Source organism: Schistocerca cancellata, chromosome 2 (assembly GCF_023864275.1).
Source record: "Schistocerca cancellata isolate TAMUIC-IGC-003103 chromosome 2, iqSchCanc2.1, whole genome shotgun sequence".
Classification (NCBI taxonomy): Eukaryota; Metazoa; Arthropoda; class Insecta; order Orthoptera; family Acrididae; genus Schistocerca; species Schistocerca cancellata.
Window position 1 is genome coordinate 961,898,556 of NC_064627.1, and position 27,656 is coordinate 961,926,211.

Genomic DNA, 27,656 nt, shown 5'->3' on the forward strand with positions numbered 1-27,656 from the left:
CAGGCTATCAGTCAGCGCCCTCTGGACATTACCTGGAAGGAGGCGAAGAGCTGGTCGGCGAAGAGCCACGTTATTTCCACGCGTCGGTCCTCACTGTACGAAAGGCCCAGCAGCAAGGCGTAGTGCGCCCCGAACAGGGGCACCAGCACCAGCGTCGAGCGCGCCAGACGCCTGAGAAACAGCGAAAACAGCTTTCAGCACATGACACGTGCGATCATACTTCGTCTGACTGGGTCTCAATATCGCAGTGAATGTAGCTGTAATGTTCACGTGTGTCTAGGGGGCTGCAGAGGAGCCGGCCCGAGTGGCCGAGCGGTTCTAGGCGCTACAGTCTGGAACCGCGCGACCGCTACGGTCACAGGTTCGAAACCTGCCTCGGGCATGGATGTGTGTTAGTTAGGTTTAAGTAGTTCTAAGTTCTAGGGGACTGATGACCTCAGCAGTTAAGTCCCATAGTGCTCAGAGCCATTTGAACCATTTTTTAAAGCCACAGAGGAAGTGTTCAAACCTTGTAATCACGAGGAAAGAAGTAAATTCATTAAATCTCGGAACGATGATGCACCTTTGCAAGACAACGTCACAGAAATTGTTTCAGAACCAAACAATTCCTACATCTACATCTACATTTATACTCCGCAAGCCACCCAACGGTGTGTCATTACCTCCCTTTCCTGTTCCTGTCGCGTATTGTTCGCAGGAAGAACGACTGCCGTAAAGCCTCCGTGCGCGCTCGAATCTCTCTAATTTTACATTCGTGATCTCCTTGGGAGGTATAACTAGGGGGAAGCAATATAGTCGATACCTCATCCAGAAACGCACCCTGTCTAAACCTGGACAGCAAGCTACACCGCGATGCAGAGCGCCTCTCTTGCAGAGTCTGACACTTGAGTTTTCTAAGCGTCTCCGTAACGCTATCACGCTTACCAAATAACCCTGTGACGAAACGCGCCGCTCTTCTTTGGATCTTCTCTACCTCCTCTGTCAACCCGACCTGGTACGGATCCCACACTTACGAGGAATACTCAAGTATAGGTCGAACGAGTGTTTTGTAAGCCACCTCCTTTGTTGATGGACTACATTTTCTAAGGACTCTCCCAATGAATCTCAACCTGGCACCCGCCTTACCAACAATTAATTGTATATGATCATTCCACTTCAAATCGTTCCGTACGCATACTCCCAGATATTTTACAGAAGTAACTGCTACCAATGTTTGTCCCGCTCTCATATAATCATACAATAAAGGATCCTTCTTTCTATGTATTTGCAATACATTACATTTGTCTATGTTAAGGGTCAGTTGCCACTCCCTACACCAAGTGCCTATCCGCTGCAGATCTTCCTGCATTTCGCTGCAGTTTTCTAATGCTGCAACTTCTCTGTATACTACAGCATCATTCGCGAAAAGCCGCATGGAAATTCCGACACTATCTACTAGGTCATTTATATATATTGTGAAAAGCAATGGTCCTATAACAGTCCCCTGTGGCACGCTAGAGGTTACTTTAACGTCTGTAGACGTCTCTCCATTGAGAACAACGTGCTGTGTTCTGTTTGCTAAAAACTCTTCAATCCAGCCACACAGCTGGTCTGATATTCCGTAGGCTCTTATTTTGTTTATCAGGCGACAGTGCGGAACTGTATCGAACGCCTTCCGGAAGTCAAGGTAAATGGCATCTACCTGGGAGCCTGTATCTAATATTTTCTGTGTCTCATGAACAAATATAGCGAGTTGGGTCTCAGACGATCGCTGTTTCCGGAATCCATTGATTCCTACAGAGTAGATTTTGGGTTTCCAGAAATGACATGATACGAGAGCAAAAAACATGTTCTGAAGTTCTACAACAGATCGATGTCAGAGATATAGGCCTATAGTTTTGTGCATCTGCTCGACGACCCTTCTTGAAGTTCATGTAATCAATGTTATTGCTCAGAGACAACAGCAATTTGCCAATCACACATGTAGTCTGTATTCTCTTCCAAGAAGAACGAACAGAGAATAAAGGAGCTTGTGAATCTTCACCACACAGACACATACGGCGAGTGCACAGACCCGGCTTTCAAAATACTGTGCTTAACCATATCCAAGATTCGGCACTACTATGTATACACTGCACAGTGTTGCGTAAAATGCACCTCTTCAGTACACAGAATATCATCGGGCCACATGTCATCAACTACGATGCGTGCCAGAAACCGAAGAGCAAATTGAGAACGTTGCTGCGAATCATGAGGTTTCAGCTGCTGCACCGTCTGGATCTTGTACGGGTACCAGTGTAAAATAAATTGGAAGTCTTCCGTACTGTTGTTCATGGGACGGGCAATTTTCGTGACACCGCACGAGCACCAGCACTAACCCGGGTTACTTACTGCAGGCTCAGTTACAGCAACAGCGATCTCGTTAATAGCTTCCACCGAGATAGGACGCCTTCCTCTTCCAAATGATACACCGCGCACAACCGTATGTCAGAATTTCTTTATCAACCTCTTTAAACCATTTAATGGCTTCCGACCTCAGACCTTTCAGTCTACGATACCTTCCCTATGTAGCAATGTAATTACTGTCGCTCACACAGAACATTTTCACTAACAGAGCACGCTCTCGTTTCTCAGTAGCCATACTGTTCGCTCACATCATACAACGGAGTGAATGTCAGACCGTTACACAAACAGTGTACAGCTCTAGGTTTTTACCTGGTGCCCAAACTATAAAAAATTTGTTTTCTAGCATCAATCTCTTCCACATTAACTCAGTAGCACATCTAACAAGTCTCGTGGTCGTACGATAATTACAGCCTACAACGGACGTCTCTGGGTGGATGCATTTTAATTCAAATCACCCGGCATTTGCCGTCGGAAGTTTCATGACGGTATTCGCGAATGGTGCTTTTGTATTTAGACAAATCACAAAGCTAGAAAATAGTGGCGAAATGAGACCTGCAGAGGGTCGAGACGGAGTACAGGTTTATCTTTCGAACCTCAGTACAAACAAACGTAACACACTGTGCATTAATAGGAGGACAAATGGTTCAACTGGCTCTGAGCACTATGGGACTCAACTGCTGAGGTCGTAAGTCCCCTAGAACTTAGAACTACTTAAACCTAACTAACCTAAGGACTTCACACACATCCATGCTCGAGGCAGGATTCGAACCCGCGACCGTAGCGGTCGCGCGGTTGCAGACTGTATCGCCTAAAATAGGAGGACAGATTTATAAAGTATGATTATACAGTATATGAACACGCACTGGACTAAACAAATCCATTGTATGCCTGGCAGTATGCGTATGGGTCGGTTTATAGTGGAAAGTCCATTTAAAACAACAGGAAAATCAGGTGTCACAATGAAATTCTTGAGAAGGATCTTGAGATTAGATTAGATTACTACTTGTTCCATAGATCATGAATACGACACTTCGTAATGATATGGAGCGTGTCAGGTTAATAAAAGGTTTCTATCCAAGGTATTACATTATACAAAATATTAAATAACACGTAACATTTTTTTGTGGGGTTTGGGGAAATTACCCACTTCCTATATCCAAAAATTCATCTAACGAGTAGAAGGAGTTACCATTAAGAAATTCTTTTAATTTCCTTTTAAATGATATATGGATATCTGTCAGACTTTTGATGCTATTAGGTAAGTGACCAAAGACTTTTGTGGCAGCATAATTTACCCCCTTTTGAGCCAAAGTTAGATTTAACCTTGAGTAGTGAAGATCATCATTTCTCCTAGTGTTGTAGCCATGTACACTGCTATTACTTTTGAATTCGTTCGGATTGTTAATAACAAATTTCATAAGTTAAAATATATATATATATATTCCAGCAATTATTCTGATTACATGCTTTTGTGCAGTGAACACTCTTTTACTCAATGATGAGTTACCGCAGAATATGATGCCACACGGAAGCAGAGGAGTGGTAAGCTAATTTACTGAGATGTATATTGCCAAAATTTGCAATGACCCTAATAGCATAAATAGCTGAACTCAAACGTTTCAGCACATCCTCAGTTTGTTTTTCCAGTTCAACCCCTTATCAATGCATACACCTAGAAATTTTGAATATTCTACCTTAGCTACCGATTTCTGATCGAAGTCTATATTTATTGATGGTGTTATTCCATTTACTGTGTGGAACTATATGTACCGTGTTTTGTCAAAGTTTAATGAGAGCCCACTTGCAGAGAAACACTTAATGATTTTCTGAAAAACATCGTTTACAATTTCACCAGTTAATTCTTGTCTGTTGGGTGTAATATCTATACTGGTATCATCGGCAAAAAGTACCAGCTTTGCATCTTCGTGAATATACAATGGCAAGTCATTAATATATATTAAGAACAGCAGAGGACCCAAGACTGAACCTTGCGGCACCCCATTCTTGACTGTTCCCCAGTTTGAGAAATCACCAATTTTTTGCATATTATGTGAACTGCTTATTTCAACTTTCTGCACTCTTCCAGTGAAGTATGATTTAAACCATTTGAGCACTGTCCCATTCATACCACAATACTTGAGCTTATCTAGAAGTATTCCATGATTTACACAATCAAAAGCCTTTGATAGATCACAAAAAATTCCAACGGGTGACTTCCGGTTACTCAGAGCAGTTAATATTTCATTAGTGAAAGTATGTATAGCATTTTCCGTTGAAAAACCCTTCTGGAAACCAAACTGACATTTTGTTAATACTTTATTTTTACAAAGGTGTGAAGCTAGTCTACAATACATTACTTTTTCAAGAATTTTGGATAATGCAGTCATAAGAGAGATTGGACAGTAGTTGTTGACATCAGATGTATCCCCTTTTTTATGCAGTTGTTTAACAATGGCATACTTCAGTCTGTCTGGGAAAATACCCTGCTTCAGAGAGCTATTACATATGTGGCTAAGAATCCCACCTATTTCTTGGGAACAAGCTTTTATTATACTGCTGGAAATGCCATCAATTCCATGTGAGCTTTCATTATTGAGAGAGTTTATTATCTTCCTAATTTCAGAAAGAGAGGTGTGTGGAATTTCAGTTGTATCAAATGGTGTGGGTAAGGGCTCTTTCATTAACTGTCTTGCTTCTTCTAATGAACATTTAGATCCTATGGAACTGTGGTCCATGTATTTACATAGTTTACATAATTGTCATTCGGCTGACACTTCAGTATCACTCGTCTGAGACAATTACCAGATAGGATTGATAGAGGTAATGCAGAAGGTCCAGAGAGGAACAGGGCGTTTCGTCACAAGCTGATTTAACGAGCATATAAGAGTCACAGAGACAGTGGCGAAATACACGAGAGAAGCGTTGTGAGTCACGGTGCGGTTCACTAATAAATTTTTGAGGGTGTACGCTCCTAGAAGATTCAACCGATATCGTAGTGTCGTAAGCGCAGCAAGCGTAACCAGATATCACCACAGGAGTCGATAGTTCGACAACCCAGACCAGAGACAGCGTGTAGCTCAGCTATTGCCGCATCAAGAAGTTCCAGCGCTGGCGCCGCCAGAGAATATGCGGCAGCGCCACAGCAGAACGGGCTGTTCCAGGTCAGCTCTATTATCGAAAAGACAGCCTCCCACTTGTGTATTTCGCAACCCGTTGTCTGCTTCTAGCGAGTCCACACCAGCCCGAAGAGTCAACATCCTAGTGGGACAAGAACTGTTTACTATCCTGCCCTACCTTCTGAAATAAAAGTTGAACTTCCGGATCTGGTGCCAGAGCCCTTTTGTATGAAGTTGAGTATTCGTCAATGAATGTGTGCGTTCTTGTTACTTATCAGCATCAGTGTTTCAGTGTTCTACTCCTTCTAATCTCATAGTCTTTTCCTCAGTACCCTATGAAGAGTCGAAGGCAGGTTTGTGCTTGTATCGAATGTACGATACAACAGATGTGTTGCTTATTCCTACGTACAAGTATATCCCACGAAAAAGCAATTAACGTGAAATTAGATACATTCGAGCTCATATGGAGGCTTAGCAGTAATCATTCTCCCACCGCACCATTTGTGACAGTAACCTCTTCAGATGCAGACGTAAAAGCAAGACTGCAGTCTTCTACTCACATGTAACGGGCCCTCCGGCGCTGCAGCGTAGCCGAAGCGCGCACTTTGAGCAGCAGCATACGCACCAGGTTGAGGAACAGCGCGAAGCTCACCTGCAACCGTTAGCACTGCGTAAGCCCACCCATAGACTCTCACAGACATCTACCACTGTAACCGTGAAAACGCCATCATTTGTAAATGGCAACTAATCGTTTGACATAGTAATATGACTAAACTGTACTTCAGTGCATCTCAGTGCTAGAGGTAGTGTACTAGAAAAATCCCCAAACAGTTCTGACCCGCTTTTGAATTATGAATGGTCAGCCAAGTTACGACCATGAGGCACGGAGCTTTGTAGACAGCCCCTGCAATAAATAAATTGAAAGGTGCTACAAGCATAATCAAAGAGAATCATGAACCTAAACTTCAGTCATTTCTAACAATTTGAGCTCGCATTTTTCTACTGTTTTGGATGATATACACATCTCTCTAGATAATTTAGTGTGAATCTTTCGCCGAAGGGACAGCGATTAGTAATAGCTTGCTTTGGATAGAGAGTAGAGGTGAGTGTCAATCCTTGGGATGCTTCTCAGACTTGTGCATGTAGCCAGCACTGCAGTCGAAGTTTATTTTCTTTGTCATCCCATTTCGAAATGATAGCATTCACTTTTGTGTATTGCACTCTTTTTCTGAAATTACAAGAATTACTTCAGAAAAGTTAATTTTTTTTCAAAATGGGAAAACTGTTTCAATGAACTTTGGAGCAAGTACACTATACGAATATAAAATTATTGCAATAAAGAAAATTTTGTCAATACTGTATTTAGTACTCTACGCGTGCCATTATTACTCTGCTATACACCAAAAATCAGTAAATGAAATCAAATTTAAAAGACAGATTCTGAAAAACCAGTTACAAGTTAAAATGTTTTGAAGCAGATATTATCGGTAGTTAACACACTTTTCCATTTTCAATACAGGGAAAAATTATTAGAACTTTCAATTAATTTCCAAATATAACGTGTGCCATGCACAAGACCTTCCGTTTCTAACTACAAGGTGGAGAACGACTGACGAAGAGCGGCTTAACTGTCCACACATTATGCAACTAGTTTCGAAATCCCTAGAACTTTACTCGCCATAAAACTCTGTAACTGAAGTATTAACAGTATCCCCGTGTTAATAGTATCTCCACATGGTTTTATTATGCAACTATTAAATATGTAGAGCTCATAATAGCTACAAACGCTGCACAACGCAAAATCATGCCTCACAAGAACAAAAACAGTAGAAAATTTCAGAAACTGCTGATGGCAGTCTCTTCTGCGCGTTCCTTCATGCGTTTCTAAAATCATTCAGTGGACTGAAACATCGACAAAGGTATTTTAAGCTAGTAGTAGTATAGCTGACGATACCTGATCACGAATTCATAAGAATACACAATTCGACCATTTTTGTGCTTTCCAAGAAGCACTTCAACGTCTCGAATACCCGTAAACAATGAGAAAGTCACAGTTTCAGCGTGTACTTCCAACATAAGCAAAGCAGTTTTGCATCACCACGGTTCCGAGAGTTTCGGAACCTGTACAGAAAATTGGAATAGAGATCAACGTAAACATCATCTCCGCCCATTTTTTTTGCCCATGAAAACCACACATTGCATGTTGTACTACCATACAGCGAGACCTTCAGACGTGGTGATCCAGACTGCTGTACACACCGGTACCTCTAATACCCAGTAGCACGCCCTCGTGCACTGATGCATGCCTGTATTCGTCGTGGCATACTATCCCCAAGTTCAGCCAGCCACTGTTGGTCGACATTTTACCACTCCTCAACGGCGATTCGGCGTAGATCCTTCAGACTGGTTGGTGGGTCACATAGTCCATAAACAGCCCTTTTCAATAAATCGCAGGCATGTTCGATAGGTTTCATGTCTGGAGAATTGTCGCCCATGAAGACGAATGCCTCGCCAATATGCTGCTGACGTGGTTGCACTATCGGTCCGAGGATAGCATTCCATGACCACCAGCGGCGTACTTCGGCCCCACATAATGCCCCCCCCCCCCCAAAACAGAAGGGAACCTTCACCTTGCTGCACTTGCTGGACAGTGTGTCTGAGGGGTTCAGCCTGATTGGGTTGCCTCTAAACACGCCTCTGACGATTGTCTTGTTGAAGGCATGTGCGATACTCATCGGTGAAGAGAACGTCATGCCAGTCCTGTGCGGTCCATTCGGCACGTGGTTGGGCACGTCTGTACAACGCTGCATGGTGTCGCGGTTTCAAAGGCGGATCTCGCCATGTATGTCGGGCGTGAAGTTGCGCATCACGCTGCCTATTACGCACAATTCGAGTCGTAACACGACGTCCTGTGGATGCACGAAAAGCATTATTCAACGTGGGGGCGTCGTTGTGGTGGCGTTGTTGTTAGGATTCCTGCGAGCCATAATCCGTAGGTAGTAGTCATTAACTGCAGTAGTAGCCCTTGAGAGGCCTAAGCGAGTCATGTCATCGACAGTTCTTGTCTCTCTGTATCTCCTCCATCTCCGAACATCATCGCTTTGGTTCACCCCGAGGCGCCTGGGCACTTCCCTTGTCGAGAGCCCTTCCTGGCACAAAATAACAATGCGCACGCGACCGAAACGGTGGTGTTGACCGTCTGGGCGTGGTTGAACTGCAGACAACACGAGCCGTATACCTCCTTCCTCGTGGAATGACTGGAACTGATCGGCTGTCGGATCCCCTCCGTATAACGGGAGCTTCTCATGCATAGTTGTTTACATCTTTAAGCCGGTTTAGTGACATCTCTGAACAGTCGAAGGGACAGTGTCTTTGATACAATATCCACAGTCAACGTCTATCTTCAGGACTTCAGGGAACCGGAGTAATGCAAAACTTTTTTTGATGTGTGTATTTTACAGATAGTTAGGAAAGTAGCCGTCGTTGGATCTCAGTCCCTTTTCATGAAAGTAAAATAGTCATCCCAACGTAGAGACATCTTCCAGTTTTATTGATTGCAACCTCGTACCATTTCAATTTTTTGGAAACCTCTGTCAGTCAGTGTCTGCATTAAACATACGTATATTGTTCTATGTGACGCTCTTGTTGCTGCACCACATGGTGTTGATATCCTCTTCTTCAGGCAGTGCATTACGTGAAGTGAACAGATATTTTCTAGTTTTTCAGATACTGTAATTTTACCGCAGTTACAAGTCCTATAGTGTGTAAATATGCAGATCTGTCGCACACTGCAACGAAAGTTTGAGACCTGAATTAGGATTTTCTGGTTAAACAGCATTATTTCTGACTGGACGGCTGAGTTCACATGGATCGTTCCAAACTAAAGCTAATTTATGGTCGTTTCTAAGACTTTCAGTCTTCACTGCTAGTAATTTGTTGCAACAGAAACTTGTCAGTACGCTATGAGAGCAGCTAGAGCTCATCGAAATTTTGTGGGTACAAAGATCCAAATCCTTTTGTTTCTGTAATGCTTTCAATCACACAAGCCAACAGGTTACAAATTGAGAAGAAAGTCATCGTTTACAAGTTGCGAAGGAAACCACTGGTATCATTTATGCTATATAGTTTCCAGTTTAACGTTTATGGCAGTAAATTTTACGCAGTCATTTTCTACAGATCGCATATTATTGACCTCTCAGGACATCCAGAAGAAACTTTGCAGAAGTTGAAATGGTGATCTCTTTTTATTACCCTTACAAATATTACGTCCATTGTAAACCGATGAGTCAGCAAGCAAACGTGGGACCAAAACGGAATATCTGAGGGCAAGAAATTCAGACGGATGCATAAAGTTAAGCAAACCGTGTAAAGTAAACCATCAAATTCTCAACGTCTAGAATTGATTCCCTTATTGGCCACGTTTTGAAGCAGGTGTCGTTCCGTTTAAAACAAAAATGCCCCAAGCGCTTACTAGCCACGATTGAGGCCCCAGCATGTAACATTTTGTAACTTTAAATGGTGTCGACGTAAGAGAGATTTCCGAAGGTGGACATTTCTGAATACATGCATACTTAAGTAGGTGTTTCTGTGTGACATCTGATAGTGGCTATGTGAAAAAAGGAATCGATTTGGAGTAACTTCCTTCTGGAGACTGTAAATAAGCTTAGTATCCAGCTGATTTCAATCGAGAGGCTCGGAGCTATTTTTTAAAACATTTATAATATAATTTAAGCCAAATTATAACGTGTAGCAATCATAGACTGGAAAGCCTGATGGCTTTATTCAGTTACGGGCTATTTTGGAAAATGTGTGTGTACTGTGGCCAGTGATGGTTGCTCGACTAACGATTTCTGCACAAATGCTCAGGATTGTCTGACCGATAAAAGCAGAGGCACGAGGAAGATAAAGCAGCCCGAGTAACTGCTGATATTGTGTTTCAAAAGAGGAAAGACCCAGCTCCTACAACAATTTTAAAACTATTAATGAGTGAAATAGTTACAAATTTATCGTGCCATATTGTAATGTTGACTGGAAGGAGACATTTCAGTATAATTTAATAAGGAAGTTTATTCCATTAAATTTTATCGTTACGGCTCCTGCATATAAAAATATAACTAATATGCGCTAGAACGGTGATGGGTCCGCAGGAAAACCGGTGGAAATAGCCGCTGGCACGTAGGACGGTGCACAAAATTTGTATTCGTCTTCTGATGACTTTTTGGACGGTAAACGACAGCACAACCTGCAAAAAATCTAAGAGGGTTACTCTCTCCCGAATCTTTTATATAGATGAAGAACAGGGCAGGGCCTTTAAAACTTCCTTGGAGATCCCCACATATCATTTCTGTTTCATTCAATGACTTTCCATCAGTTACTACGAAATATGACCTTCCTGACAGGAAATAGTGAATGCAATCTCACAAATAAGACGATATTCCATAGGCACGCAGTTTGATAAGTAGTAACTTGTGTGGAATGGTGTCAAAAGTAAAGTAACTCTAGATACACGGAACCAACTTGATATCTTGTGCTGATAACATCCATTCGCATGAATTAAGAGCCAGTTGTGTTACACACGAACGATATTCGTGTCGATAGATCGATTCCTACGAGATATTTTGTAACGTTGGAACATCGTATATGTTTCAAACTTCTACTACAAATCAATGTCGTCGCTTTGTCGGTCATGCATTACTTTGCTTCCGAAGTATCAAAATTCGTGGACACCTTCTTTCAAATTGTCGCCAAAATTTGGTGTTATGTCCATATGAGTGTCATTTCTGCTAATTCTAATTACTTTCGTCTTTCTTTGGTTCACTCTAAATCCACATCCTTTGCTCAGTAGACTTTATTCCATTCAACGGATTAATTCTTCCTTGCTTTCACTGTGGATAGCAATGTCATCAGTTGATCTTATGATATCCTTTCACTCTGATATTAATTCCACTCTTGCAACTTTGTGTTGTTTGCTTCTTCAAAATACTTTTTGAACAGTAGCAGATAAATTCTGAAGCCTTGCCTTAGACCACTTTAAACACGAAAACATTGCAGTTAAGCTTCTGTTCTTACAGTTCCATGTTAGTTCTTGTACATATTGTATATTAAAGGTTTTTCTCTATAGCTTATATTTATTTTCCTGGGAATTTCAAATATCTTTTACCATTTTAGGTTGTCTTAACACTCTTTCTTGGTCAGAAAATCGTATGGAAGTTGGAACCCATCAAGTACGTGGTCTATCCATGTGGCCTGCAGTTTGCAAGTGATTGCGTGGATACGATTCGTGAGCGTTGGCGGAAGTTGCCGAAGATTACCGATGGTAATTATAGCCGTGTGAGCGGCTTTACAGGCAACCACGCGTAACAACATGTTCGCAGCCTTGCGAATGTCATGCGTCTGCACCCTTCCATGTGGGCTGCGAATTTCCAGGGTGGACATGTGTGATGCCCTTCGCTTACGTCTAGACATGGACGAAATTTGTGTGAATGACGAATAATGGATACAGATATAAACTATTATAGGTTATTTGTGAATAACAAATATTCATCTGTGAATTAACAGTGTTAAGAATCCGATGTCATTTAGTGCTCAAATTCTCTGTCAGTTATTAAACGAATGTACTTTTTGTTTCTTTTAAATCAGTTTTCAGAACAACTTTTTTTATGAGAATTCCCATCATAAACTTTCTTTGATTTTCGGAGACTTACCGTTTTGACACCAAAGAAAATACGCTCCACATATGTAAATGTAATACACTTCCGAATTCGTCTTTAATCGTGATATTGTTATATGACTTCCAACTCCCCGGGTTCCCGGGTTCGATTCCCGGCGGGGTCAGGGATTTTCTCTGCCTCGTGATGGCTGGGTGTTGTGTGCTGTCCTTAGGTTAGTTAGGTTTAAGTAGTTCTAAGTTCTAGGGGACTGATGACTTTAGATGTTAAGTCCCATAGTGCTCAGAGCCATTTGAACCATTTGAACTTCCAACTCACAATCTTCTTCAGCAAAAGTTGAGAAATTATCAATTCTCCATTAGTTTTTGGCAAATAATTCGTTGTGATTCCAGTTTAACTTCACTTGTCAAATCACATTCCAAATGAAACCTTTTTCTGCCATAACATCATTTGAAACTCGTGACCAGTTTTCTTTGATATTTTCTCGGCTATTATATCTCTGTAGTTTCCTTTAAGCCTCCCTTGATCGTGGACAACAATATGGATGAACTACGGTAATTGTTTTTAAGGTGTTGCAGTTTATGTAGAAAGGCGAGAGTTGTCATCCAATCGTCTCTCTTGACACTTTCACTCTACAAAAGTTGCACGTGTACTGCAATATTATGAGCTCATTTATGTACTCGAACCCGGGGTCTCTTCAGGAATTTCTGAATCTCAAAGCTCTATGTAACTGCTCTACGTAACTACTCCACATTCTAAGGCCAGGCTTACTCAGAGTTTATCCTGAAACACTTTGGATGACTTTGGACGTCCAGTAGTATTTCATAAACGCTTTAGGAGATTTAATAAAAGTCTGGTGGTGTTAGGCGTTAGGAACCACTTAGTATTTTCTTGTTTCACTTATTTTGTAGCACTACAACGATAAACGAAATGCGAATTATATCAAGGAGATACGCATTCCGGTAGTGTTAGCAATCTAAGAAAGGTATTGAAGAGTAAGAGCCTTTGTGTGCTGTATTCTCGTCGTTTGCTGCTTACGTAGAGCACCTGCGCCTTGAGTGTTGGGAGGAGGAGACGTACCGCTAGGTGCAGAGACAGTTGAACAGAGCCGAGCTAGTAGTGTAGTAGGGATACGACGCACTCTGCAGTCCGTCTGCGACAGTCAGGCCGCAGTAGCCAATAAAACAATGGCGGTGCACTGCAACCCGCGCACTGGGCAGCTACGGTTTCCTGGATGCAGCGGCCAATAGAACGTGCCGGGCTGCACGGCAGTCAACTAGCTCTGCGCAGCAAGCTGTGAGCATTGTGTCTCGTGGAGAACGCAAGTGCCTGCCGTCACTGCCTGTGCACTTGTCGAAGCAGACAGACGTTGACAGCTTATAGGGCCTAGAGGAATTTACAGTAGTGGAGGGACACTTACAGGATGTCTTCAGATTTGTAGCGTTCTCTTCCTGGCACATATGTTTGTAAAAGACAGCATGCTTTTGTCGTGATGTAGCGTCGCAAGTTGTTTCGAGCGAACGTTTGTTTCAGGATAGCTTGCTGTATGTATCTTCGGGGGCTGACATCTAACGGCCTACCCGGGAGACACATGTGCATCTGTCAATGCCTGCCGTGGGAAAGCATTTCAATGTCTCTTACTGAACGCGTACATTCACCACCTACAAGAATCTAAATTTACTTTTTATGTAATCGGTTTCGAAATTTGTACACTACACTTTGTTGTTAATAGAAAGGTGGTGTGAAAATCTCAGCTTTCTAGTGAGCATATTTTCGGAGATAGAAAAATTTATTTGAAGTTAGAAAAACTACAATTTAGAAAGGAAATTTTATGACTCGGTTTTGGTTGTCAATTAAAATACAAACCTGAAGTATCAGGGTATAGAATTTGATACGGCGAGCGCCGCTATCCTGTGATCTTGTTCACAGCGCGCACTGTAATCGATTGTAGTTCGCTGTCCTGGTGCGGGTGGCGCTCCGGTGGCGATTTGCTATGATGTCGCTGGCGTGTGTTTGCGGTGGCGGGCGGAAAGCGAGAGAGTAGTTGGTTTCCGGGTATTGCACGGAACATGAAGTTCGCTCTGCATGACCTGCTAGTGACTAGCGCTAAGGTGGTTGTGCCTCGCAATATGAGCAGAGTGATCTGGGGCGGAGGCGACTCGCCGCTGTGCTGGCCATGTGGTGGTGATTAATTGGAGTCGGCGTACTTGTTCTGCCTGCCTGTCTGATGGGGAGGTCCGGTGGGGTCCTGTGATACTCTGGCCCAGAGACAACTAGTTGCTGAATTTTGGAGTCGTCTGCGAGGTTCGGGTGTGGGCTCCGTTGGCTCGTCAGATTTTCCCCTGGAAGCTCCAGCAGCGGTTTCTGAGCTTCATTCTGATGTGGGACGGCGTTGTTGGAACTTTTCGCTATGTGTGTGTGTGTGTCTCGTTACGATATTTCTTGGTACTAATTTATTTGCTCAACTGGAATCCTGCCCGGAGTTGCGTTCATGTATGGCATATTTGGCATTTGATGTGTTAGGTAAAGTCTGCCAAAGAAAGGCTGTTTTGTACAGTATATACATAGTGAATTACTGCTGCTTGGTATACGTGGTCTTCTGGGACCTGAACAACGCGATCTCGTCAATCTGGTTGTGTAACAGCATTTAGTGGTATGTTCTGTATTTTTCTCACTGTGTTAACTTGGTGGAATAGTCGCGTTTGGTGTTATTCTAAGACGGTGGTTTGACTATTCATGTGCGTTTTGTTTTTATCGTTTTGTTTTAATAAGCGAGAATTGTTCATTAAGATTTCTGTGAGTTGGCTTCCGGCACTTAAGAGCGCCCGAGTTAACGGCGCTGTGGTTATCATGTGCTGTCGGGATGTTATATTGTTATTTGATTTCTGAATTTTATCTTCTGTTGTTGTCTGTCGTGTTACAGAACATAACCAAGGTGCGTAAGTGTTGGGCAGTTGTGGGAGGCATGTCAGGGAGCTCTCAGCGGTTTATTTGGGGGACCGCTTCTAGTGGGAACGCCCTTTGGTTGTAACAAATTATTATTTTGTTACTATATTTATTGATTGTGTGTTGCGCTTCTTTCATTTTATGGTGCCAAACGCCATTATCGTTATCAGTTTTTTTTCTATAAATCATTTTAAATTGTATAGCCAAGTTAACTTATTATTGGATTTTGTCTTTTGAGTGGACTCTAAAAGCACTATTGTAAAAGGTTCTTTGATTTTATGGTGACAAGCCGAAGTTATTGTTTTTTTAAAGCTCACTCTTTTAACCATATGTTAAGTTCTGTAAGTATATGAATTTGTTGTTATTTAAGAGTTTAGTATTGGCAATTTAATAAATTGTGTAGAGAGTGCTGTTTGGATGTTATTCGGTGGAGCTCCTTGGATAGTTGTCCTATAAGAGTACACATTTCAGAATTATCTAATTCAAATTTAATTTAATAATTCAAATACCTTACAATTTTCGTAGTATGAAATCTAGAATAACTTGAGAACGAACTATTAAAATCATTATTTATTTTATTATGTGTGCCTGTGTGGGACATGTGAGTGTGTATGTGGGACATTCGTCAAATACCAGTATTGCATTATATACCGTCTTAAGTAACGTGCAAGAGTTACACAGGCCTGTTGTGGGAAAATGATCCTAGGGGATTTACCCACTTTGCCGATGACGTATGTGTAGATGTGATTGTTATTCTAACAGAGCAGCCAGAAAGTCAGCTGGAGTAAAATCAGTATCTAAAGAATAATTCCAGAATTATTGTCTTTTCGTTTTCGTTTATTAAACATTACAATAATATTTGTATGCCAGATGGAAGCAAAAGCGTCTGTGTATAACTATTAGTGCAGAAGAGTTTTGGTGCTAGTATGATCACGAGTGAGTATTCTGATTGGCAGTCAGAATGGTCAGCCAATCAGAATTGAGACGGTTCCCGCTCGTTACCTGATAGGTATATTGAGAGTGAGGCCGGAAGAAGGAAGTCGCTCGCTAGCTTTGAACGCGGACGGTCATGTTACTAGTGCCAGTAAAAATAAAGTGTAAGATGAAGAATTATTTAGTGTTTGAGTTATTGGTGAACCAAGCCGATAGCAGTTGTTGTTCAGGAATGCTTGGCGAAATTTCAGACGTTTTGACTAAATCTGTTGGACAGATATTCGCTTGTGAAGTATTGGCCTTCACAGAATCCGCATGGCATGTTTCAGTATTCAACTACTGAGCATTTTTGGCGAGCGATTTCTTTTTTAGAAATCCACAAGATGGACCGAATGTAATAACTCATATTAGTGGTGAAATTAATGACTGTGAAAACTTTGATTAATTTGGGTCGGGTTTGGACAGATTTCTGGCTGATGTGCGTGTGAAATGTGTGTATGAGTCGTGAACAGGAAGTAAATAGCCAATAGTTCAAATGTGGACTGAACAGTACCTTTTCTTTGGTTATCAAGAAGAAAATAAACATTATTGTGTAGAAATTTCGGACATTATTTTTCAGAAGCCAATCCATTTTCTTACCGCCCTATAAAATTGGATGACAGTATTTCTACACAACTTTCTTTCATAACTAGAGATGCACGGCCTCAGTAATTGCTGATATTAGGTGGTGTTTTTTATCAACGCTGCTTTTACATCATCTTGTAAGTATCTACATTGCCGAGTGAAAGGAAATTGAGCAGACGCCGTTCTGAGGTAGGTGAATTTTAATTTTCAGCCTGCACAGTGACAACGAAGAATAGACACGAGAAATTAAACCCCGACCCGTCGCAATTGCAATTGAAAATTCTTCTCGAGTATACCTCTCTTCCTCATAAGCAAGCATTAAATTTTCAGATAAACCAAATGCCTCGTCCCCTACAATGACGCCCAGCATCGGTAATCCATTGTTTGTTGAGGGGATTTTCTCCGATATTCGCAAGTTATTTTTCAGGCAAAATTAAATGCTTAAAAGTACATGAGTCACTATATTTTCCTTATGCTCTAACATCTACTGTGTGTAAGTGAACTTACAGTCAGCATCGAACAAACGAAATGAAAGACGGAAAAATAATTTTTATAATTACAGTGAAGTGGACCTGGATAACGTGGCTTTGCCTTCGCCTTTGTTATGAGGAAACAGGCAGAACATAATCGTTGTCCATCTGAATCGGGTGATCAGTCACAACTTCAGGTCAGCTGGCTGCTCAGCATTGCGGCTACTTTACCCAGGCTGCCTATAGTCTGATTAAACTTACTTGATAGCTGATAATTCTCGTGCTGTAGCTGATTTTCTCCAATCAGAGCGCTCAACTTCATGCCCGAACCGTTTGCCGTTGCCAAACTGCCGCAGCTGGTCAGCTCATTCCTATTTCTTTATCCGGCAGTCTTTCTTGGTGTTGGATCCCGAATCATGGGTATGGCACTTTTATTTCATATTGCACAAAACATAATAACACTATAATAAACAACACACACACATAACGATGCTAGTGAAATACACCCGTTTCACACACAGCACTACCTAAACACTACTGGGTAGTTCCACACAAGACGCGATTCAGCTGCACATATGAGTTATCGTAGGCACAGACATCGGTTTATATTCCATAAGCATCACTCGAGATTGTGTGAAACCGATATTTTGGACACTACAATTCATCGTTGCGAATCTCGTCAAATACCGTAAATATCTTTTTACTTAGAAATTTAATCAAAAGAATCTGATTATCATTTTATTCAATTAATTGCTTTAAAAGTAATGTTTTATTATTTCTGTTTTTTATTTCCTCTTATTTTTCTATCTATCATTCTTTTCTCGTCTGGAAACTACCTTTGTCGTCTATAAGCTGCAATCAAGTGCAAACGAGGACTGCTCATATCTTGATAACACGGCAGCTCGTGTAGCCAGTGAGAGGATACTTTCAGGTAATGAATAACAGCGAGAAATTACAGTTTGCTTTAAGCGCTGAAACTGAACTTTTTCTCTCCTGAATTTGCTCCAATAAATTATCTTTAACAAATGTGAACAAAGCTATGGCGATTTTAGCTGCAGATTGTTGAGCACCACTTTCTCGGATACATTCCACATCACGAGGTTGTGGTTAGCTTAGGGCGCGAGTTTAAATTCAGGGCTACAAAACGCATCTCCTGCTGCAGTTCAGTCTCTGCTCATTAAAATCAGCTGTCGATAAATCATCTCGCATTTCCGACATACCTCGTGGCGGGCACTTCTAACTTTGCTGCACGTTACACATTGACAACATTCGTGAAGTGAGCTGCCGTGTTTGCATATTACCTGTAACCGAGTGGTAACCGGCGCCGCTGTGGCAATACGGTAGCTGCAAGTGACTGACGTCAGGCATCAAGTACGATGTAGCCCTTTAACGCTAACCGTTGTTTGTTTGTGCACTGTGGTGCTCCTCTCACATCCGAAGAGACTTATACAGCCAATCTGAGGGGGATATGTATTTCAACACGTACTCCGAAATAAGGTAAACGTGACTTAGTGTTAAAGTGATCGTTGTAGCCGAAAGTACCAGTAAGTAAAAAGGGAAATCGTAGAACCAATGGAGGATCGAACCAAACCCTAAAGCTTTAGTTTTGTAGTCTGGAATTTAAGCCACTGAGCCCGAAACGGACATTTATAGACAGACCATTAACAAGTTATTTACCAAACAGAAATTGCTCTGATCCAAGGGAACAAATACTAATTCTGTACAGTAAGTAAATAAAGAAATTGCGGTTGCATTATATATTATTCGTTATTTAAATAGCAAATAATTTGTTGACGAATAAATTCGTTTGAGTGAACTATTTATTCGAATAATTACCCAGATAGGAATTTATTCGAATGATACCCATCTCTGCCGACCACGATACCATACGCTTCCTTTCTGTTTCGGTTTACGTTACCAACTATAATGAGTCCTGTTAGATCATTTGCTCGATTTACTCACGAAAGCCGACAGCGTAACTGGATTAAAGGTTTATTGTTAATTACACACCTGACACTTTTAATCTGTTGTCACACTCCTCAACATAAATTTTTAATTTGTTCTCTTCAAAATGCGTCTTCGTGTCGGTGCACTTTTAGAAGCTGACTGAAAGCGACCATTATTTAATCAGCTATTCTTTCACACAAATATATATTTCCACAGCTAAAATAACAACCTTCAGAAACATTAAGTATGTTCAAAAATTCAAATGGCTCTACGCACTATGGGACGTAACGTCTGAGGTCATCAGTCCCCTAGACTTAGAACTACTTAAACCTAACGAACCTAAGGACATCACACACATCCATGCCCGAGGCAGGATTCGAACCTGCGACCGTAGGTTTACCAGTTTAATTTTCGTTATACTGTGGCCACACATGCACCACACACTTTGTCGATAGAGAGCGTGAAAAATCGGCAGTTAAAAAGAAATTCTAATTCAAATGCATTCGTTTGCTTGCCGGTCCCATTAGTGGCACTAAGTTGTAAAGAATCTGCGTAGGTAGTGTCTCTGTTTCCTTACAAACGTGGAAAGGCCACGCGTCTATTGCCCATCACTTGGCGAGTGACCACTGTGTGATACCGAGAGACTGAACTACCAAACGCGTGATAACGCGTGTGCGTACATAGCGAATAACAAAAACGAACGGTACTCACGTTGATTCACCACACGGCTGGAATGCTCTAATGAAGGTATCTTGCTAATCCTTGCTGCCATAGTTGAACTCCGTCCGAATAAACTAGAAAGGCAACCGTACCGAACTACCGCCATCCCTTCCGTGGCATGTACATGGTCAGAACATCACTTTCGCAGTTGTTGTCAGTTTTCATGACCGGAGCCACTACTTCCCAGTCGAGTAGCTCCTCAAATGGCTCATGAGAGGTGAGTACACCCCCTTTCCAACAGCGCTCTGCAGACCTAACGGTCATCCATACAAGTGCTCGCCAAGCCTGATATTGCCTAACTTCGGTGATTCGACGGGAAACGATGTTAACACTGCGGCAAGGCTGTTGGCCTTACGTGTTTGTTCTTAATGAGTGCAAGTGTGTTGTGCAAATTTCTCTGTACGAGGGAAAGTAATCACCAGTCCCACATATTGCAGACTCTGTAGTGCTGCATATTTGCAGCTATGGCACAGATTAGCATTAGTAGCAGGAGATATAACAAGCATCGACATGTGAGTATTTGCATAGCAGGTTTCTTTAATGACTTCAGTCATAGTTCTGTGTTCTGTCATAAAAAAAATCTAAGCAGAATCAGCGTAATACAATTTACCATTAAATCATTACTCATCCCATATATCTTGCAGGATAATGATAGAGGGAGGGCCGGCCGATGTGGCCGAGCGGTTCTACGCGCTACAGTCTGGAACCGCGCGACCGCTACGGTCGCAGGTTCGAATCCTGCCTCGGGCAGGTTAGTTAGGTTTAAGTAGTTATAAGTTCTAGGGGACTGATGACCTCAGAGGTTAAGTCCCATAGTGCTCAGAGCCATTTTTGATAGAGGGAGAACGCATTTGGCTATGTAAACTGGTCTGTATTTCTCAACAACCCTAGTTTATCTGAGGAAAAGGATTGGCAGGTGAACACTGTTGCGTCATGAAGCAACGACCATGGACAATAGGACGAGGCCGCAAACCTCAGACCTTACAGTCCACAAGACATGTGAAATCATGCTGATCGAAAGGAAATATGTTATAGAAAGTGAATGTCATGTAGGCTACTCTTAGCAGAAAATCTGTTTTCGATTGACTGTACTGTCACTAAATATGACACCGATCTTTCTAAAAATAATTTGGTTGATTGGTTTGGAAACAAAAGCTTTCCAACGAGATACAATGTACACTCAGTACACAGTTTCTTAGAGCCATAGGAGAAAGCAGAAAATTCTGCAGTGGAATCCTGGTTAAATATCCATGATCGAGCGAGATGGTGCAGTGGTATGAGCACTGGACTCGCATTCGGGAGGACGACGGTTCAAACCTGCGTCCGACCGTCCTGATTTAGGTTTCTGTTATTTCCCTAAATCGTTCCAGCCAAATGCCGGGATGCTTCCCTTAAAAGGACACGTCGACTTCCTTCCCCATTATTCCCTAATCCGATGGGACTGTTGATTTCGCTGTTTGATCCCTCCTCCCAAAATCAACCAACCAACCAAATATCATTGGACCTATAGGGTGATATTTCTGTTCTAGGTCTGTTGTTGATCATCTTTCTTTGAGTCATGTAGTTTCTAGCTGTTTTGCGGAACACTGATGCCAGCTGTCACTTATCCATGTTGCTGACACGGCTGTAAACAATCTGGTAAAAAAAAATGCACTATCATACACATCCTTCTTGTTTATCTTCCATATTCTTCTCAAAGGTATAAAGCTTGAGCACCCAGATAAACCAACTCTGAGGTCAGGAACAGAATACTCATTACTTTATTGTGGACATATTTTTGAATGTTAACAGCTAAGATTCTATGATTATTGTTGTGTTCTGAACCTCAAACCGCTCCATTTGCGTATCACTATACAATTTGTTTGTGGAAAAAAGGTGGCCTAGCGACAGTTGTTAGAACCTATATTTTCCATGTTCTGTAGTGCCGTTGGAAGACGTTTCAGCACATGTGTTTCTATTCTCACTTTGTTCCTTAAGGCACACTCTACATCGCATTAAAAATTGCCAGTACTGTTTTGTTAACATCCTGTGTACTGAATTTCAACTGTTTGATAAAAATGCTTTGTTTTTCAGAAGCATTATTTAATGAACTTTGTTTCAACATCCTTTGTTTCTCCAAGTATCCTATCACATAATACCATGAAATTGTTTCGTTAACTTCTGGCTTTGGTGAATAAACAAATTAACTACAGTTTAAACTGGTATTGATGGAAAACAAAATATCACTATCTTAGTATCAATTTTTACAAAATGCTTAATTGTATTCCATGTTATTAAACCAAAAATTTTTTGACCTGAAAACCGTGGAAGAGTCAGCTACGCACTAACATAGTACAGTTCTTGTCTACACTATGGCTTGAACTACCACCTAACATAATAGCAAATTACTTTTTAGAGATGTAAATTTAAGTCATGGTCTGTGGAACTACTTCTAATATATAATAATGGTTGACTTTTGTATACTAAACATTAAAGAAACTGTGGTTCCTTGGAAGCAAATAATGTGTAATTACTACTCGGAAAGCAATCAAGTACTTAGAGATTTCTCATGAGATAGTACAAAATTTTCTAAGTTATGCAGAAAATTGCAGCTTTAAACAATCAGTTAACAACTAACAAATTCTCCGAATTCCTTTCCAGTATTATATTGGTGCCATTGTCCACCTAAAATGGTGGTAACCTTATATTTATAATCACCCAATGGCGTTCCTTTACTACAGTATGAGTAGGGTGACGTACTTGCTGGAAAGCGAAAGTGAAACTAAAACCATCATACCAGATTCCAGTTGACACGCAGTTCGCAATGAATTCGTTATATTATATCAATGACTACTTGATTGAGTTCCAAATTACTTTTTGTATGGTAAGTAATTACCCTGAATTACTATGCCATTCTCATTTCTCATTGTTGCATGAATTATTAACAGGGCGTTACTGTACTATTTTCACCAAATTCAACCGCCAGCAGCATCGTTAATTGAGTTTTTTAATTAAATCTTTGCAAACTTTCAACTTATTTGACCAAAGCGCAGTTAACCAGAAAAGAGGATTGTTTTTGCACGCAGTAACTGTCGTAACCTACTGCATAGGTGATTCGTAATGAATACTGAATTCTAATCAAAGAAATTTTCTCTGTTTTTGATTGAAAGACAGAAGAGCTGATGTGTGTTGTTGTGTACAGATTTCTAGGTCAGTTTGCCCAAGTCTTGTTCAGTTGTCAAGATATACCATAAGGGCACTGAGGACCATTGTCTAGCGCGACGGAACCTTTATTTAACTGCTGGTATTGAAAAGTTGCATGTCATTTTCTTTAATGTTTTTTTGTGTGGCGTTATACGTGTAGCCCTTACAAAAATATTTCGGCCAGAGTTCTAAATTGTAACAAACATTTGTATAAATAGCGTTATCCAGTTGTTCCAAATACGTACTTTACTTGGAACAGATTTCTATTTGGTATTAGTTTTCGTCCGTTAAAATGGAGTACGCCGTGATCTCGTGCCATACAATAAAGTAACTGTAGATCGTAGGCGCTCTAGTTAGTCGACAAGCAAATAAAAATATATTAGGAACCCAAACCGTTAGATTACAATCAACGAACAAGAGTTTGGTGTTTCAGACGAAATTGTCGTTTCGAAGACGTCCACTTAAGTGACATTCATTAATCCTCCAGTTTTCTCCTAGCGCTTAATAACTTTGATGTACTTGAAATAGAAATTATAGACCGTGATCCATCTCCAGTGACTTCTCCAGATCTCTCACGATTTTATGTTCACGTGATATGTTCTCATGTCTTCATTATTCTTGCGTTATAAACAATAATGCACAGTTAGGTATTTTTTCACCCTGAATGATACGAAAGTCTTTCGTTTTAAATCTAAATGCAGTACCCATATTTTCCTGAAACTAAATGCATTGCTAAAGGCGAAACGTCTCACGCCAGTAGGAGTATAAGAGGCAAAATACACAGGAATGCTGTAGAATACTAGGTGCACGAATACTCGTACTAGCGATTCATTATCCAATCCTCATCGTACAATCCTCTTACGTTTTTCGTTGGTAATCTGTCTTATTACAGGTGTCTAAGGGACACTTTGTACATTCCCCTTACCTGTGAATCTCGTCAGTTCTGAAAGTGATTGAGTTTATTCGTTATCTCTCTCCCTTTCTGCAATCTACCTTTCGATGATTCTTCGCTTCAGGCATTTTGTTCGCAACATACGTTAAATTCAAGATCATTCCCTCATTCTTATCGTTTCCGCTAATTTTCTTTTCTCTCTTATTGTTGGAAGTAATCCTTCGTTTCTCATCCTGTCAGCTCATTTCATGCGAAGCATTTTTCTCCACAACATTTCAAAATTATTCAAGTATTTCTGTTCTTTTTTTACTGTCTTTGATTCGCTGCCCTGTAATGCTGAACGGGTTGTTTGAAAAATCTTTTTTTAAACTGATTTTGAATCGTTTTGTCGTCAACAGACCTTTTATCTCTCGAATTGCTCTTTTGATATACAAACCTATTTCATCGACACAGTTTCCATTCTCTCTCATCAACGTTTCTGCGTACGCTTAGTTGTAACAAGGTCTTTCCCTTTAATGACACTATGGTTTAACCATGATGTTAACTGATTATAATCACTTTGTTCTTTTATTTATCCTATCCTCTTTCAAGACTCTGTCATTAATCGTAGTTATTCATTTTAATTCTGTCATCATTGTTTGATTATATACACACATAATTGTTTTTGCAAATTATCCTCTTACATTTGTGTATTTTACTTTGTAACCTTCAAAGACATTGTGAATATGTGTATATAATGTTACGTTAAGTAAAATCTTCCGAAAATATGTTGAATTAACAAACAGAGTATATCAGTCACAGTTATTTCGGTAATTTTAAAAGTTTATTTTTTCCTAAGGAAACAAATATTTAATTTTATAAAACAAATATTAATTTTGTAAATGATATCCTGCATAATTAATAATGTAATGGCTTTGTACCTCCTTTGAAGCAATAACACTTTTGTATTTTTAGAAATGTGGCATCTTTGTATTTGAAACCATTTGAGTTGTTGTGACTTGTGTTTACAAAATGTGCTGTATAACGAAAAGTGCATGTACATAAACATGTTTACGCACATGTGCTTCAAAAACCATGTATTCACCATTGAAAACAGGGATTTGCTCTTCTATTTGTGTTAGTTTTGTAAACTTATGTTCACCATGTCCCCATTTTTAATATAACATTATAATGTTACCAGGACCAGAATTAAGCTAAATCTGAAAAATAATCTGTGTCGTCTGTCAAAGCGGCTGAAGTTAAGCACCCAGGGCTTGAAATGCATTGTGTGTTGGAAAAAAATCACGATTATGACTGAAGGCGGTTGTTCTTTATCTTAAGAAAGTAATACAATCACGGAAGAAACACCGACAGAAACGGATAAAATTAAAATACTGGCGTCATTTCATTTTAATGCTAGAAAGAAACATTTTTCACTTAAAGAGTTGGTGTTTCATCTCTTGATTTTCCTACATAAGCATCGAAAAAACTTGGTGGCAAACAACAAATTTGTCCAAAATCCCTTCCAGGACCCATCTAGTCTGTTTCCTTATTATCAGTCCTTACTTCCGCTGTTTGTCTTGAGCGTAATTCCTCTATCAGACTTTTGTACTTTCAGTCTGCACCAGCAGATTTTAATGTTTTCAGAAAGATACCACAGTCAACTCTTTGATAGGGTACAAGATACGGTTAAAATACGAAACATGTGCAGCCGTTGATCAGTCACGTATCAGTTGCTACAGCAATTGCTGCAGTTCGCAGGGTACATAATATTTACATACCATTAAAAATGAAATCTATTTTCCGTCTTTCATTATTCAGGGATGTAAATACGGTAGGTGACAGGTTCCTAATCAAATTATAAATCAAATCTGAAATTATTTTGCCTGCTCAGTTTCCTCTTATCTATAAAGGATTATCTAACTAACACTGCGAGCATTTGTTGTGTAATCGGCCGATGTGTTGGTTAAATGTTTATCTCACTTGGTACTTCAGTAGTGACAAATCCTAATATTTTGATTTTGTTATTAAATCTCAGCCACTGTGCTACTTTGTAACCCGTAAATTGCCGGCGGATTTCGTGACATAAAAATAATTAATATACACATAACTAGAAAACTGACTCTTACGACATTGTACATATTATCTGTGGTCGGATTGTAATTCCGTCAGAGCCAGCAATGGAGGAGGAGGAGATTAGAGTTCAACGTCCCGTCGATAACGAGGTCATTAGAGACGGAGCACAAGCTCGGATTAGGGAAGGATTGAGAAGGAAATCGGCCGTGCCCTTTCACAGAAACAATCCCGGCATTTGCCTGAAACAATTTAGGAGAATCACGGAAAACCTAAATCAGGATGGCCGGAGACTGGTTTGAAGCGTCGTCCACCCGAATGCGAGTCCAGTTTGCTAACCATTGTGCCACCTCGCTCGGTCAGAGACAGCAATGGACTTGAAAGAACAGTTGAATGGAATGGACAGTGGTTTGAAAGGAAGATACAGGATGCTCATCACCACAAAACAAGGATTTTGGAATGTAGTCAAATTAAATCAGGCGATGCTGTGTGAATTAGATTAGGAAATGAGACATTTAAAGTAGAAATCTAATGTATAAACGATATAGATTATGACACAAGCTATAACTTTTTATACTATTACCTGACTAAGTACTTGTTTAATATTTTGGCAGTGATAATGGCTAGTTACTAGCTCAAATCTAGATTTCCTTTAATAAAGCTTGAAAGGAAAGGGCGACTGACTGCTATGCTCCATCACTTTGAGGGACAGTCGTTGAGTGCATTCCACAATTCTAATGGAAGGTAAATTAATGTTTTAAAGTAGTTGATGATTTTGCTGTTTGGGCAGCAAAATAGCCGATGATGGTGAAGTAGGATATAAAATGCAGGCTGGTATTAGCAAAAAAAAAAGCGTTTCTGAAAAAAAGAAATTTTTTAACATCGAATATTGATTTAAGTGTTAGGAAGACTTTTTTGAAAGCATTTGAATGGAGTGTAACCGTGTATGGAAGTGAAACATGGACGATGAGCTGATCAGACAAGAAGAGAATTGAACCTTCTGAAATGTGGTGCTACAGAAGAATGCTGGAGGTTAGATGGATGATCACTTAATTAATTAGGAGGTACTGAATATAATTTTGGGAAAAAGAAATTTGTTGCACAACCTGACAACAAGAGGGTCTCGGTTGATAAAACACAACCACGCGGAGTGGCCGCGGTGTTTTAGGTGCCATTTCACGGATTGCGCGGCCCCTCCTACCGGAGTTCGTGTCCTCCCTTGGGCGTCCGAAGCTGTTGCCGATCGTTATTAACTGTATGTCATAGGTTCAACGTTAAACACTGAGGAAAAACCATTCTTCTAGGCTTATTCTAACAACGCAGCTTTGGTTAACAATTATCTCCTTTTTTCCCCATTTTTCATTCATCTTTGATTTTTAACTTTTTCCTGTGTCCTTTGTCTTAATATGCATGTAAATAATCGCCTTACACTCTCTACGATCATATGGTGTTTTAAGGACACACAACCATCTTAATAAAAATAACAAAACAGTACAGTTTTGTTGCTTAATAGTTGTCTGGCATCATAATGTGTGACTTCTTCTGAATAATGATTTTTTACTCCCTTTTTAGTATCTTAATACACAATTCCTTAGTCGCTCACCTTCTTAGAATGTACTTGTCCAAAAACCTGCCGGCCGCTGTGGCCGAGCGGTTCTAGGCGCTTCAGTCCGGAACCGCGCTGCTGCTACGGGCATGGATGTGTGTGATGTCCTTAGGT

General features: G+C 40.6%; 1 protein-coding gene across 1 annotated transcript in view; it reads right to left on the minus strand.

The window, feature by feature from the left end:
- The window catches only part of LOC126160151 (secretin receptor-like), a 166,406-nt gene that overhangs the window by 44,801 nt on the left and 93,949 nt on the right, over window positions 1–27,656 (minus strand). The window contains exons 9-10 of the mRNA XM_049916888.1: window positions 6,062–6,153; window positions 33–171 (exon numbers count right to left, since the gene is read on the minus strand). Of these exons, the coding sequence (XP_049772845.1) occupies window positions 33–171; window positions 6,062–6,153 (231 nt within the window). The remainder of the gene's footprint in view (window positions 1–32; window positions 172–6,061; window positions 6,154–27,656) is intronic.